A 14,171-nucleotide genomic window follows, 5' to 3' on the forward strand; every position below is an offset into this window, starting at 1 on the left:
AGACTTATCAAGGTTTTCACTGGAATTATTCATTGAAGATTTAGTCAAGCCACGGATACATATGATTGGACTTTATTCACTATAATAAGACTGTTTTATGTTGATTCACTTTTTACAGGAAGCGCTGCTCACTTTTTGAATATTTGTGATTATTTGTAGGTTGTATGTTCACGTTTATGTGCTGTATTCTTCTTTGCATGTTGGGTCAGGGTTTAATACCTCTGTTCTACGTGTCTTCGCCAAAGGCTTTACCCTGTACTGTAAAAAATTTGTTAATAAACACATAATCTTAAAAAATATTAAATTCTTGCAAAAAATGTCTACCTTTTGATGTGAGGCAGTGCTTTATTATTATAATACAGGATTTATATAACAGTGCTTTACAATGTTAGGGCAAACAGTACAGTTACAGTTCAATACAGGAGGAATCAGAGGGCCCAGCGCGTTAGAGCTTACAATCTAATACTTTATTTCTTTGTTCTGTGGATCTCAATGCCTTGATGTGAAGAGATAACTCTTATGTTAACAGAAAGGTCAAGAAAAATGTGTTACATATAGAGGCGACCAACATTAGGGTAATTTTAAGTGAATATAGTTTTCAGGGGAAGACATACCGAGACGGGGATATTGCATTTTTTTTCCACTCAGCTTTTGGGATATAAGTATCATTGGGAATACTGTTGAGAAGTACTGCAGAGAAAAAAGAAATAATACAAGTTAGGATAAACACGGTAAAACATAAACATGAACAGGAACAGACCAGAAGGCATGGACTTTTCCCAATGGGCAGTCAACAAGAGTCCTAGTGTCTCGTAGAGCATTGGAGGGAATAAATGGTGGTTGTAGAGAACATTGAAGGAGCTTCCTTACACAAACATCCTGAAGATGAAGGGATTATTACCCCTAGGGCATAGTGGGATGAATCTTACAACCGTCTAGGCAAAAGGAGTCAGACATTTGGTAGGCAGACCACTGAAGATGTTAATGTGTACTAGGACCATATTTCAATAACAACAGAAAGGTGGTATTGCTGCCTTTGGGAATATAAATAAATATGATGTAACTGATATCTTGCTGCTTAGGTCGTCCCTTTTAATGGAAAGAAAGGATCATAAGCCTAAACCGGTCCAAAAAAAGGCCATGCAGGGAGAGTAATCACTTTGCTACAAATAAAAAGTGGCAGGCGACATGGTTGGATAGTGGGGTATTGCAAATAATAAAAAGAGGGGACATTGTCAAGGAGGAAGTGTTAGTGACAATCATCCAGATGTGAGCAATGTAGAAGAGGTGAACCTCAGACAGGTTGTCACTTTTGACCTCTTCTTTTGTGGCTTAGAGGAATATTTACTTTTTCTGGAGATTTTCATTTCAGTATTTCACTATTATAGGCCTAGGTGATTTGTGGTGTAGTTGAGGTTGGTAGTTTCTTTGAGCCCTTTTTATCTTGCAGGGTGTCTCGAACCCAACCAGAGAAATGAGTTTGCATGCACAGAAGTCGGTACATGAGGAAGCCTTTTAGGTCTCTCGGAAGTCTTGATGTAGCACTCCGATGTCTTTAGCAACAGTGGCATCCACTACATCTTGTATAGTCAGTGATAAGCATTTAGCCACAGGTTGAGTCTGTTTGGCATGATTAGTGTCTTCTTCCTCATCCAACAAGGCCGAGTTGGTGGTCTGTTGAGAGACACAGATGGTAATCATTTTGGATAGCTCTGAGGTATAGGTCAGTCTTTCTCCATCAGATTTGGAGTAGTTAGTTCCTGAGGAACTATGTTATCGGGATAGCGGTGCTGAGTAAAAAATAAATATTGTATAATTAATTGCCTAAAGGGAGATGCCTGGCAGTCTAAAACACTCTTTTTCACTGAAGTAGGGAAGACTAGAGTCACAGAGTCTGTGGCCTAGCGGAGATCTCACATCCTGTCTGAAAGACATTGTTGCCATTGGGTCAGGACTTGAGGTAAATCTCAGCAAATACAACAATTAAAACAGGGATTTCCCCCTAAGCCTAGTACACACCACTAGTTTGGCTCTGGACCACAAAACAGCTCTGGTTGGAGCCCCTGTACTGACGATCCGACGTTAGTACAGGGATCTCCCCTGCTGTTCTTTTGTGTTCTGACAGGAGGATAGCCCCCCTCCCCCCGCCAGAATGCTCTGGTTAGCACTCTCATTCATTGGCTGAGTACAACAGAAGCTGGCCAAACGACTAGCTTCTGTCGGACCGGCTGCCATACACATGGGTCTGTATGGCATACAAATGTCGGTCTGTTTTCATAAAATCGGCTGAGGTCGCACAAACATTCAACCAATGTGTACTAGGCTTTACCCAGAAACCCTCAAAAAACATTACCCCAAAGAAATGTAACATTTTTAAACTAAATATAAACATTTATTTTATTGCATAGTTGGTAACACAGGCATATAATACAGGTATATAATACACTTAAGCATGTACTGGTAAGTATTTTTTTTTTTTTGCGCAAATCAAGGTAATTATGCACTTCTGAAGATAAATGATTGATGGTAGGAAAATAAAATATCCAACCATAAAATTGCAATTACAAATACTTGTAATCAGTCCAATACTCAGCTGCTCATTTGAAGTTAGAGGATGTACAACTGAGATAGGCTGGGAAATATGCTTGATTAGTGAATCCGTGTACATCGCATTCGGTTTTAGAAACACCACACCACAAGAGATTTTGTAAATCAGGACTTAAGAACACCAAAGTATTTACTTCACGTGCTACAGAGAACAATCTGTGATAAGAGGAGAGGTCAGTCACATGACTCTGATAGCATTTTTTCCTATTCATTAAAGCACTTTTGTAAAGCATTTTGCTTAATAAATTTGCTATTTTATTTTTTAGCACATGGTTATGGCCACGCTAAAGTTTCTTTAACAAAGTGGCTCCTTAGAATGCTTAGAATGCTAAGGCTAACTGCACAGAATTGCTCCTTGCACAATTTTTACTATTTAAATGTATTTTTTTCTGGAAAGTTGATGCCCATTAGTAGTACAAGCAACAGTGTTGTTTTGTAAGATGTTTCTGTGTTGGCAATGGCATAAAAAATAAAAATAAAGCAGCAAGAATCCTGCTTGTACCCCACCCCCCAAAATTAACCACAAATGACCACTCTGTTTAAACCACATTATGGCTCTTAATAATAGATTTGAAATCCTAGACTTTAAATCTCAATTTCAGGGCTTTTTATTTGGATAAAGTGGAGAAGGGATAGAATCTCTGCCAGGTTTTTAACGTTGTTTGTGTCTCTACTTGTCCTGTCCCGGTGGCAAGGGCTCAGAGGGGCAGGAAGAGATGGAAAGGCTTTCCAGTAAAACACCAACAAAAAATCATACTTTAGTGGAGAAACGAAACGGTTAGAACACTTTCAGAGACATCCAAGTTTTTATGGTTTTCAGTGAGGGATAATTTTAACAATGGAATTCCCAGTGTTTTAGTAGTGCATATGAAAGGTAATGCTAATGCATGCAACCAAAATTATAGGTATCAAAAGGGTGGCAAATGTATATGCAGCCAAGCAGGTTGGATCTTGATACAATCTGTGATTTACCTTTTGAAGGTAGCAAATGTAAAAAAAAATGCTTACGGCCCTCTTGCCAATCTAAAATTTTCCACATACAAAACTAATATATGAGCTAGATTTCGTATTAAAAATACTAATCCAGATGTTTAGCAGACAAAGAAAGATCCAGCAAACACTCAATTGATTCTACCTATCCAGTTGGCATTATAAATGGACCATGCAGTCTTACAACAGTTAAAAAGTGACAAATAATGTCCCTATGCTTTAGATGTTGGTGAAACCAAGTGGTGCATTTTTTGGGTCACTCACTATTCCTGATCACTTATTAGATTAATGGTTTATTGCTGTAAATATTTTATGCCTTTAACTACCTTCAGTATCTTGTGAGGGTTAAAACAACAGGTACACTTAACTTCCCCATCCTCAGTGGCACATAATAGGATTACCTTCTCTTTGCTCTCCCCCTTCACTGCTTCATTTGGTTTCCATGAGCAAACAGAAGAAGCCCTATGTAAGCAACATGGAGCATTCTCTTTCGTGTTTACTTTAAAAGAAAGCATATGACTGCCACTTTCAACGCCAAATTTCATGTTCATTTTGGCCGATTGGGCAAGCTTATGTGCTGGACAGACACCCCTGTTGCTGGCCTTTATCATGGATTTAGGATTTTTTTTTGCATATGATTAGTATGCTAGAAAGGGTCTACAGAGATTGCAGCCTGTCTATAGACATGTGGCCATTTCCAAATCTAGTTATTATTGGCCAGATCTGGAAATGGTAACCTTGTGTCTATAGTTTGGGCACAGGTGCCCTTTATATGGAATCTGTATGGCTCCCATTGTTGACTTTTTTTTTTAAAGGTGCTCTAGGGATTTATTGTTTTTTTCCTTTAACGGCCTTTTTTAAAATTTTAAACACTTGCTGCAAGCATTGCAACGTAAAATGGGCTTGTAGCTTCTGAGCCACTGACTAGAGAGCCCTGGTGAACCGGGATAGATTTTCTTCTAAAGCAGTGATGGTGAACCTTGGCACCCCAGATGTTTTGGAACTACATTTCCCATGATGCTCATGCGCTCTGCAGTGTAGTTGAGCATCATTGGAAATGTAGTTCCAAAACATCTGGAGTGCCAAGGTTCACGATCACTGTTCTAGCGTATTCTGGACTCCTCCCAGCTAAATAAACCAGTGGCTACCTTTCTGGAAAGCCCATTTAAGATGCCCAGATCTCTTCTGCTTCTCCTCAAACGGAACTAAACTCATGGTTCGTGTAACGCGAGGTGGGCTTTGGTCAGCTTCATAGGAAAGCCTCAAACATTTTCTATAGAAAAGGCATTAGTTGTTACTATAGCTATCAATGGTCTTTATTTATGAAAGTGCTGGGTCTTGAGACCTGGGCCTTCACTACAAACGGCAGATCCCAAACATTGACGTAAAATATTGCATGGCACGTTATCCATGTCAGACAGAGAACATGCTCTTGTGTGGCTTTGCTGGACAGTCTGTAGTCCCAAAATTCTGCCAGAACAAAGTGAAATTCCATAAACCCACCAGTCTTACAGAGTAAGCCCTGACTCTTTTGTTAAAGCCCAACCCCTCAGTGGGAAATGAAGGAACTGTAGCTTTTACTATATTGGTGTGCATAGTGCAATTTTTGTAGCTTTCAGACTGCTCAATTTTCAGTACATTCTAGAAGTCACTGTTTTTGGCCTCCAGAACAACAGCAAACCAAAACTCTGTCTTTAAAACAGTACGACAACACTTGGGGGGAGGGGGGGTGGTAAAATAAAGGACCCCCCTCCAGTAATATAAATATTGTCTTCCTTCAGAGGAATAGGTAAAACTTTTTCTCCAATCCAACTGCAAAAAAAGAATTCCACAAATTATAAGATCAGTTAAGGTCTGTTTAACAAGGAATTAATTAGACTTTTGGTTATATCTAATGTGTTGGTACTTGTTCCACTAAAACTAGGGCAGCATCAATCAGTGTCTGTAAGTGATACTGCAGGGTAAGGAGCGTTTCTGAGTGGCACAGATTGCATAGTGTGTTTGCATTATATATACATATATAATTTTGTAGAGCATATATAGTTGGAGAATGTGGTATTACTGTATAGTGCCTGACTACCATGTATTGCCCCCTAGCAGCTCTGCTTAGTGAACTTTTTTCATTGTGTCAGATATTGCTGATGTGGTATTGGTCAGTCAGTCAGCCTGTGTTGCCCGTTGAAGGTTTGTCTCATTGATTTTGTTGTTAAAGGCACTGGCACGTGAATAGTAAAGCCAAATGTTTTGTACGGTCTCTTCTTTTCACTATGTGTGTTTTTCGAGTGAACGGATTCTCTTTTAATAAAATCTGCTTAGAATTCAAACTTTTTAATACTCTACCTAATGATTAAGTTCTAACATTTTAAATCTTTAGCCAAAAAGATCCAAAACAGACCTACTCTAAGCATAGCATAATATTTCTCTAGTGATGGGATGAATTAAGCTCTGTATGGAAGAAACATTTTCTACAGCGTTTAATATAAAAAAAAAAAAAAAAAAGTTATTTGCGTTTTTTTTGTTTCCTTCTTTCATTCTTTTTTCTTCCAATATTACTTGATTGATCCATCAGGACATATTCCTGGCTGCGGGATGACGCCATTTTGCCCTATACAGGTGTTTTGTGCCTGCACAGTTTTAGTGCCTTTTTTACACTCCAATCATGGCAAATTCATTACAGGCACCTGCCCTGTATTACCCCTGTGGAGGCTTTTGACTTGAGAGCCTTAATGAAGACTAGCAAGTCCGTGAAATGTGATTTCATCAATAAGTCATAATGCAATGAAGTCACAACATTCGTTTTTTAGTAAAAATTAATCTGATCTCTAGTTAAGAAGAAAAAAAAATGGCCTTTTCTTATAATTCTGCTCCCATATTGTTATTTTAAGTCTACTGGCTAAAGTAAAATTCTACATTTTCTTCTGACTTTCCTTTTCTTAAAAAAAAAATATATATATAAAACATTTGGCCTTAAAATTTCTTCTGTTTGTGTTCTGTGCATATATTATTTCTCATAGTGCTCCGTGGAATTTTCTATAATTCATGCATTTTCTTTGGTTCATGGTCCACATGCTTTGGCCAACCTTTTTAACAGTTCGGTAATCGTTCTATTTTCTGCATTACATATCTGCGTGCTTGTTTATATGTGCTTATAATCATGGAGGCAGCAAATACGTGACTTCAAGAACATAGTTAAAACTATTTTACAACGTTACCGTCGTTTTACAGATGAACAGTTATGGCTCACCCAGCTAGGATCTATGATAAATCACAATACATCCTAATAAACTAGCATGGAAACTATAGTTTAACTATATGTCAATTTGATTGCAAGCGCCAATTCTCTTTTTGTTGTATGAGCATTATACAGTGGAATAATTGTTCCTTTTATTAAAATACCTTGACTCTCTATAAGCAGTTAATAATGATGGGTTGTAGTTCTGTCCAATCCATCTTTACCGTATGATCGATAAAGGTGTATTACCTTACCCTATTGTAGTATCAATACCGCATTGCAGGGAAGACTAATCAACGCCCGTACAAATTCCACACTGGCCATTTTATATAAGTAGATTGTTAGGTAGATAAATATAGAAATAAATGCTTGTAGTTTATCTGGCAATGCATGTTTTTTTTGCCTTTACTGTATATGATGATAGATATATGATTTAATGTTATATAATTGTAAGCACAGCCTTAAAAAAAAAACAAAAAAAAAAAAAACTGTAACAACAGTCAGCTACAACTAAGATCTGTATAAAGTAACTTGCATAAAATGTACATATCAAATAAAAAGGTAAAAAGACTTATTAATGACCATATATCTTTCTTTCTTCCTTTCCATTGTTTTGTCCATAGTGGTATTTTCCACTCTTTTGTAGATGTTTTAAACTATATATATATATATATATATATATATATATATATATATATATATATATATATATATATATATATATATATATTTATACAGTATATATATATATATATATATATATATATATATATATAAGATGGTGATGAATGTATGATGTCTAAATACCATAAATACTGATGTTCATTGATCTAAATTGCTTTTATATTCAATTATTGTATGCATAGAGCAAGTACTCTGTATTTTATAGACTGCATAAGATATTACAGTAACTAAAAAGTATTAAATAACTTGAATCTATCGCCTAACTTCTGAGCGTAACGTTTTGTTATATTTATTTCATATTCTGCACCATTCCATAAAATCTTTTATAAATTATAGCGATAATGAAGTATGATTGTTACTTTTTATGTGTTCTGTATACAGTCACATATACAACACATGTATATTGTAATGGAATGCTGCAAAATGAACATTAAGAATATTTAACTTACGCTGTCCAAGTATTTCTTCTATAAGATTTTTTTTGTAGTATGTGATGATATATATTATAAGCACTGCGTAAACTGTTGGCGCTATATAAATCCTGTTTTATAATTATATATTATATATTGTTTTATAAATATAAATATATATATATATATATATATATATATATATATATATATATATATGTAGAGAGAGAGAGAGAGAGAGAGAGAGAGAGAGGCACGAATTTATACGCATATTCACTTTCTACATGCAACATGTATTTTTCAAGCAGAGGAATTGAGTTAATTATTTCAAAGTGTATTCTTCTCCTTTAAAAGGTAAATAGCAGAGTGTAGATAGATGTATATCGCATTGTTGCAACAAGGTAGTCACAGTAGGTGACAGAAGTGTGAAACGTTTACTTGGTATGTTAGTGTATGTAGCATCATCTATTAGCAAAAAGATATAGCCTAAAGACGTAGTATCTGCCAGAAAATACAGTTGGGAATAGAAGTGTACACTGCAAATGAGTGCGCTTATGAGAGTAACAGACAACACATATACAAGTTTCGTGCATGCAAGCTAATCAATGTCTAGTGAGAGATAAAGAACCACTAAATTTTAAAAAGTGAAAAAATTACTAAAATCTCATAGTTTGCATTGATTGCAGTAGAATATGCTAAAAATAAATAAATAAAGCCAGTAAAAAAATTTACATTCCAAAAAACTGAATCCTAAATAACATAAATATAGAGAAATAAGATATAAGTAAAAAAAATAATGAATATATATAAAACATGTTAAAAAAAGAAAGTGCTAGGAACAATCATTGCATAATGATAGTAAACAGAGTGGAATGTGAGAAAATTAGAGGTTCCGTCTAAACTTTCCAGAGTGGAACAAGCGGAGAACTTTTAGAGAGCTAACATAGAAGTATGAAAAATAGGTTTTAAAAAGAAAGTGCAGAACAGCAGAGATCTAAAAAAAGAAAAGAAAAAGTGCTTTATAAACCGAAGAGAGCCCGAGAGAGACATCTGTAGACCGTCAAACAAAGGAAAAAAAAAAAAAAAAGATGAAGAGACCAATTGAGATACTTTCAGAAAAAGTCTGTCAATGGCTTGTAGGAGAGATAAAGTAAAAAAAAAATGGCATTTGAACAAACACCGTAGGAAGTAAAAATCTAAATAAACAAAAAAAGGGTGAAAGGTAGTTTTTTATTGGCGTACTAAAGAGCCAAGGTAAAATTTACGTCTAGAAATGACACATTATGACACAATAAAATAAGTTTAAAAAGCAGATAAACAAGGGAGAAGTGCAAAAAGGAGAAAGGAAAAATACTAAAAATGGAAAAAAACACCACCAACACGTAACAGGATATAGTGAAAAAGCAGAATATTACCAACAATTAAAACAAATGCCCTTTAAAAAAAAATCTGGAAATGTATGTAGTTCTTATCTTATTTAGAAAAGCAAAGGATTAAAAGGAACATTATTACTTGTCTAAAATATATATAAAATATATATGGCAAGATGGGGATTAAGATAAAAAAAAATCAATTAGGAAATTAATAAAGGTCAGGTTAAAGAGGGGAAAAATAACAGGTAGCTTAAATACAGGAAAAAAAGTCAGATATGGGAAATAAAAAATAGGTTTCTAAACCTAAAGGCTAAAAAAAAAAAGAAAACCTGAGGAGCGAAGGTCGTTGCGGACAAATACGTCTGTAGGCTCCTGCGCCGTAAGGGTTAAAATCCTTAGTGTGGGATAGTAGGAAGAGAGAGTGTACGGAGAAAATGAAAAAAAGCTGGGAAAACAGGAGAGAGAGAAATTTACTCTGAAAAGCAGCGTCTTTAAAATGTGTGACTTGGCTGGAATATATTGGGCAGTGCCAGCAAAACCGCAGAGAACGAGGGAGCGAGACAGGAGCGACAGAGTGAAGGACTAGAGGGAGGAAAAAGGGAAAGAGATATTTCATATTTAATTTCGCTATTAATAGAGGGTGGTTTTCTGTTAAGTTTTGGGTGAGGGATAGCAAGGTATTTGGTGAGAACCGTGCCTGGGTTTTTTTTTTATATTTTTCATAAAAAAATATGAAAAAATAAAATAAATAAAAGGAAACAACAAACAGGCATCTGGTTCATCTCTCATCCCCCCTCTACATACACACACACGCTCGCGCACACACCATCCTCAGCCATGAGCGACTGTTTTAATTCTTGTGCCAAAAACTGCGTGGCAAAATAAATCAAAATTAAAAATGAAACCAAAATAAATAATAGCAGAGATAACAGGACAGAAGAGAAAGTCAACAACCAATAACTCTCGGGCTCATCGGCTGCAAGAAAGTAAAGCGTCAAACTTTCGCGTATGCATTCTTTTTTTTTTTTTAAGTTGTCGGTTTTGGCAAAACCTTTTTTCTGCCTTCAATATTTTTTCCACGCTCTCTCCCTCTCTTTAGCTCTACACCTCCCTCCTCCCTTCCCTCTCTCTCTTTCTCTCTCTCTCTCTCACTCGCTCTCCCCTCCCTTTTTCTCTGCTATTGGCTAGCTTCTTCATTTCACTTTGCCAAAAAGGTGGGTCTGTTCGAATCAGTCTCTCTCTCTCTTTTTTTTTTCCTCTCTCTTTTCCCTGGCATCGATGCTGGCCACCAATTCAACACGGAGAGTGAAAGCAGGAGAGAGGGGGAACGAGAGAGAGAAAGAGAGTTTAAGCGGATAGAAAAAAAAAAAACAGCCTTCTCTTTTGCTCCAAATCTCCTTCTCGAGAAAAAAAAAAACATTACTTTTTCTGTTTATCATCCATTTATTTTTTCCTCCTTTCATTTTGCTTTTGTCAGTTTTGGTAATCCATCTGTAGTATTCTAATGCATACTAAGAAATTGTATTTTTTATTTTTTCTTCCATATTCCGTCCGTTTGGCGGACAACAATTAAGTTCCCTCTGTTGTTTCTCCAGCACTTGGAATTACGTATCCATTCATTTGAGGCCTTTGCACGTTAATAACTTTCTGAGATATTGCCATCTTCTGCTGTCTTAATTTACATCTCTTTTTTACAGTTGTGTCCCTTTCGCATCCACACATTTAGGAAAAGGACATGTTCTGTACATGATTAGGCATAGATTTGTCTACGGTTGTATACTTCGTCCCTTTTTTCACCCCTTCCATACTTAAATTTTTTTATTTATCAATTCGCTTCGTGTTCTCCCTTTCTCTCTCTCATTGCAATTCTGATGAGCTCAGAATCTGGATGTTTTTAAATACCGACAGGACTTCGATATGACATCAAGAGATGGTAAACCTTTCCCCTCTTTCACACTTATTCATGTCATGTCGTCAAAACTTCATTTTCTCAACTTCAAGCTTTTTTTTTCTCAACACCGTTAAAAAAAAAAAAAAAAAATCAAGTATAATATTTTCCAAAATATTATGACATTTAAATAATTTGCATGAAAATTGGATTAGATAAAAACTGTTTAACATTAATTTAATAAGTTTAAACAAATGACAAATTAATGACATATGCAAAAATATCTTGTCTTGGACTGTTAGCTTTATTTATTTATTTATTTATTTCAGGATGAATTTCACCCCTTCATCGAAGCTCTTCTTCCCCATGTGCGTGCATTCTCATACACATGGTTCAATCTCCAAGCAAGGAAGCGCAAATACTTTAAGAAGCACGAGAAGCGGATGTCAAAGGACGAGGAGAGGGCGGTGAAGGACGAGTTATTAGGGGAGAAGCCTGAGATCAAGCAGAAGTGGGCGTCACGGCTCTTGGCCAAGCTGAGGAAAGACATCCGGCCAGAGTTCCGAGAGGACTTTGTCCTGACCATCACCGGGAAGAAACCTCCGTGTTGCGTCCTCTCCAACCCAGATCAGAAAGGCAAAATTCGGAGGATTGACTGCCTTCGCCAGGCAGATAAGGTGTGGAGGCTGGACCTGGTGATGGTCATCCTGTTTAAGGGGATTCCGCTGGAGAGCACAGATGGGGAACGTCTCTATAAGTCACCCCAATGCTCAAACCCAGGGCTGTGCGTACAGCCTCACCACATTGGGGTGTCCATCAAAGAGCTGGACCTCTACCTGGCCTTTTTCGTCCACACGCCTGGTAAGTCTTGGCCTTGCATCACTGTCTACATACACACTCATTTCAGCATAGCTGTTTTTCAGTTTAAGACCTTATCACTGGCAAATCCAAGTTGACATTGATCCAGTGTAATGAAAATTTATGTTAAGAGACAAAACTGAGGCAATAGGCATAACTTCAATACATTAGTTATATATATATATATATTTTATAAATAAATATGTATATAATATAAAATATATTCTCATTACACCAATTTACTTATAGCCAATTAATACAGTGGCCTTCATCTGTATATGGGTAACAATGTACATTCAGTTAGGCTTTTGGGGCCTAAACTTCATTGAGCACTGTCAAGTCTGGTTTGTCTTTAGTCACACAGAGATTTTAAAAGAAAAAACAAAAATAATGAATATTTCTTATGAGAAACTTAAACATGTTTTAAGACTTTTTTCAGACTGATGTCTGTGCTTCTTTATTTTGTGAATAGATCGTTTTTAAGAAAACCAATTTTAAAAAATGCATCCTTGAAAATATACAAGGTTTGGAGGTAGCAGGAAAAATAGGAAACATACTGACATGACAAATACCACAATTTCTAGACACAAAAAATTACGTATGTGTTCAATTTTCATTTTGGGTATAAGGAATCGAAAATGTGATCAATTCATTTATATACACGTGTAATAAAAAAAAATATTTAAAATTGAGAATTATTTTAATAAGGTTTAAACAATTTCTATCATGGGAAACCACAAAGCAAGGTATGCAGGATTAAATTATGGGAGACATAATTATAAAAAAAAAAAATTTTGTTTTTATGAAAAATGAATGATGTGTATATATATATTTTTTATATTCAGATATAGCTTGTTTGCAATTACAGGATTTCTATTTTGAAAACCAATGGCAAATGTGTAATATATAGCTAAAATATATTTGCAAAAACGTTAATGAAGTTTAAAAAAATACACCTTTACAATTGTGTCTGTGAAGCCAGGTATATGTGTATTTATAATGTTTTTACTATTTGTTTTATAGTTATTAATTTGACTTTCCCTGCTTCCTTAAAATAATGAACAGGCAGTTTGGTTCAAACTTTTTCCAGGCATACTTTGGCAATGATGGAATGCGCACATAGCAAGAAGTAACAATTTATCCAAATTACAAATCTAGGCAAAAAAAAACATTTTATGCTCACAATACGCTGTGTATATTTTATCTATCTATCTATCTATCTATCTATCTATCTATCTATCTATCTATCTATCTATCTATCTATATATCTGTCTGTCATTATATTCTATTATAATGCTGCACTTTATCAAAGTATTAATATTTTAAATTGCCTAGTAAACTAATTCTATTATAATATTTTAATTAATTAAGCAGTACTAGACTGTAAGGACCTTGAATATCTAGTACTTAAAGTACACACACATAAAAAAAAGTAAAAAGAGCTGGATATAGCCTATATGTATATAGGGACCTAGTACAGTATACAGGAGTATGAAGAAATTCAAAGCGCTCCCTTATTTTAATTTTGAAGACACTTATATCATGAATGTTGTGGCTGCAGAGCTCACGCTCTAATAGACAAGAACAAATAAACCAAATACTGTTAGAGGTGAAAACTAGGTAGTTTTCTCCAACAAGCATTTCCATTATTGTATAGAAGATAGATAAACAGCTAAAGCTAAAATCATTAATTCATCACACTCTCCCACAGAGCTTACGCTCTAATAAACAAAGGGACACCTATAAAATTGGCACAGTTGAAAGATCTTATGGGCATGCGATTATATTAATTATGGCATACAGTAGGGTGGGCAGACAGGAGATCTCAGAGAAAATGAGTGCCCTGGAAGTTTTCTTCTTACATTAATCAAAAAAAAAAAAAATAGAAAAAAAGAAAATCTTTATAGCAAGTGACTGTGTTAATAGATCAGTGAACAACAAAGCCTGTGCTGATTTTGGCCAGGGAACCAATGAATCCTGTGGTGAAAGCACAACTGCGTGTTCTGGTTGGAAGTGTGAGGAAGGTCAGAGCCCATATGGAGGAGGACCTGGCCTATGACCCTCCACATATGACATGCCATTCAAAATTATTTTCTGCTCTGATGAAACATTCACCGAGTTCATGAACA

The 14,171-nt window shown here is 35.6% G+C and overlaps 1 protein-coding gene across 8 annotated transcripts in view; it reads left to right on the forward strand.

The window, feature by feature from the left end:
* The window catches only part of NFIX (nuclear factor I X), a 285,613-nt gene that overhangs the window by 115,552 nt on the left and 155,890 nt on the right, over window positions 1–14,171 (forward strand). For 7 of the 8 annotated variants that reach the window (XM_077470319.1, XM_077470323.1, XM_077470324.1 and 4 more), the window contains exon 3: window positions 11,514–12,045. In XM_077470319.1, coding sequence (XP_077326445.1) covers window positions 11,514–12,045 — 532 coding nt within the window. Of the gene's footprint in view, window positions 1–10,538; window positions 11,230–11,513; window positions 12,046–14,171 lie in introns of those variants that run through there. The other variant, XM_077470322.1, reaches the window with a different exon arrangement.

Source organism: Lithobates pipiens, unplaced genomic scaffold (assembly GCF_037356315.1).
Source record: "Lithobates pipiens isolate NorthernLeopardFrog02 unplaced genomic scaffold, aLitPip1_a1.2 Scaffold_8, whole genome shotgun sequence".
In the NCBI taxonomy this organism is placed as follows: Eukaryota; Metazoa; Chordata; class Amphibia; order Anura; family Ranidae; genus Lithobates; species Lithobates pipiens.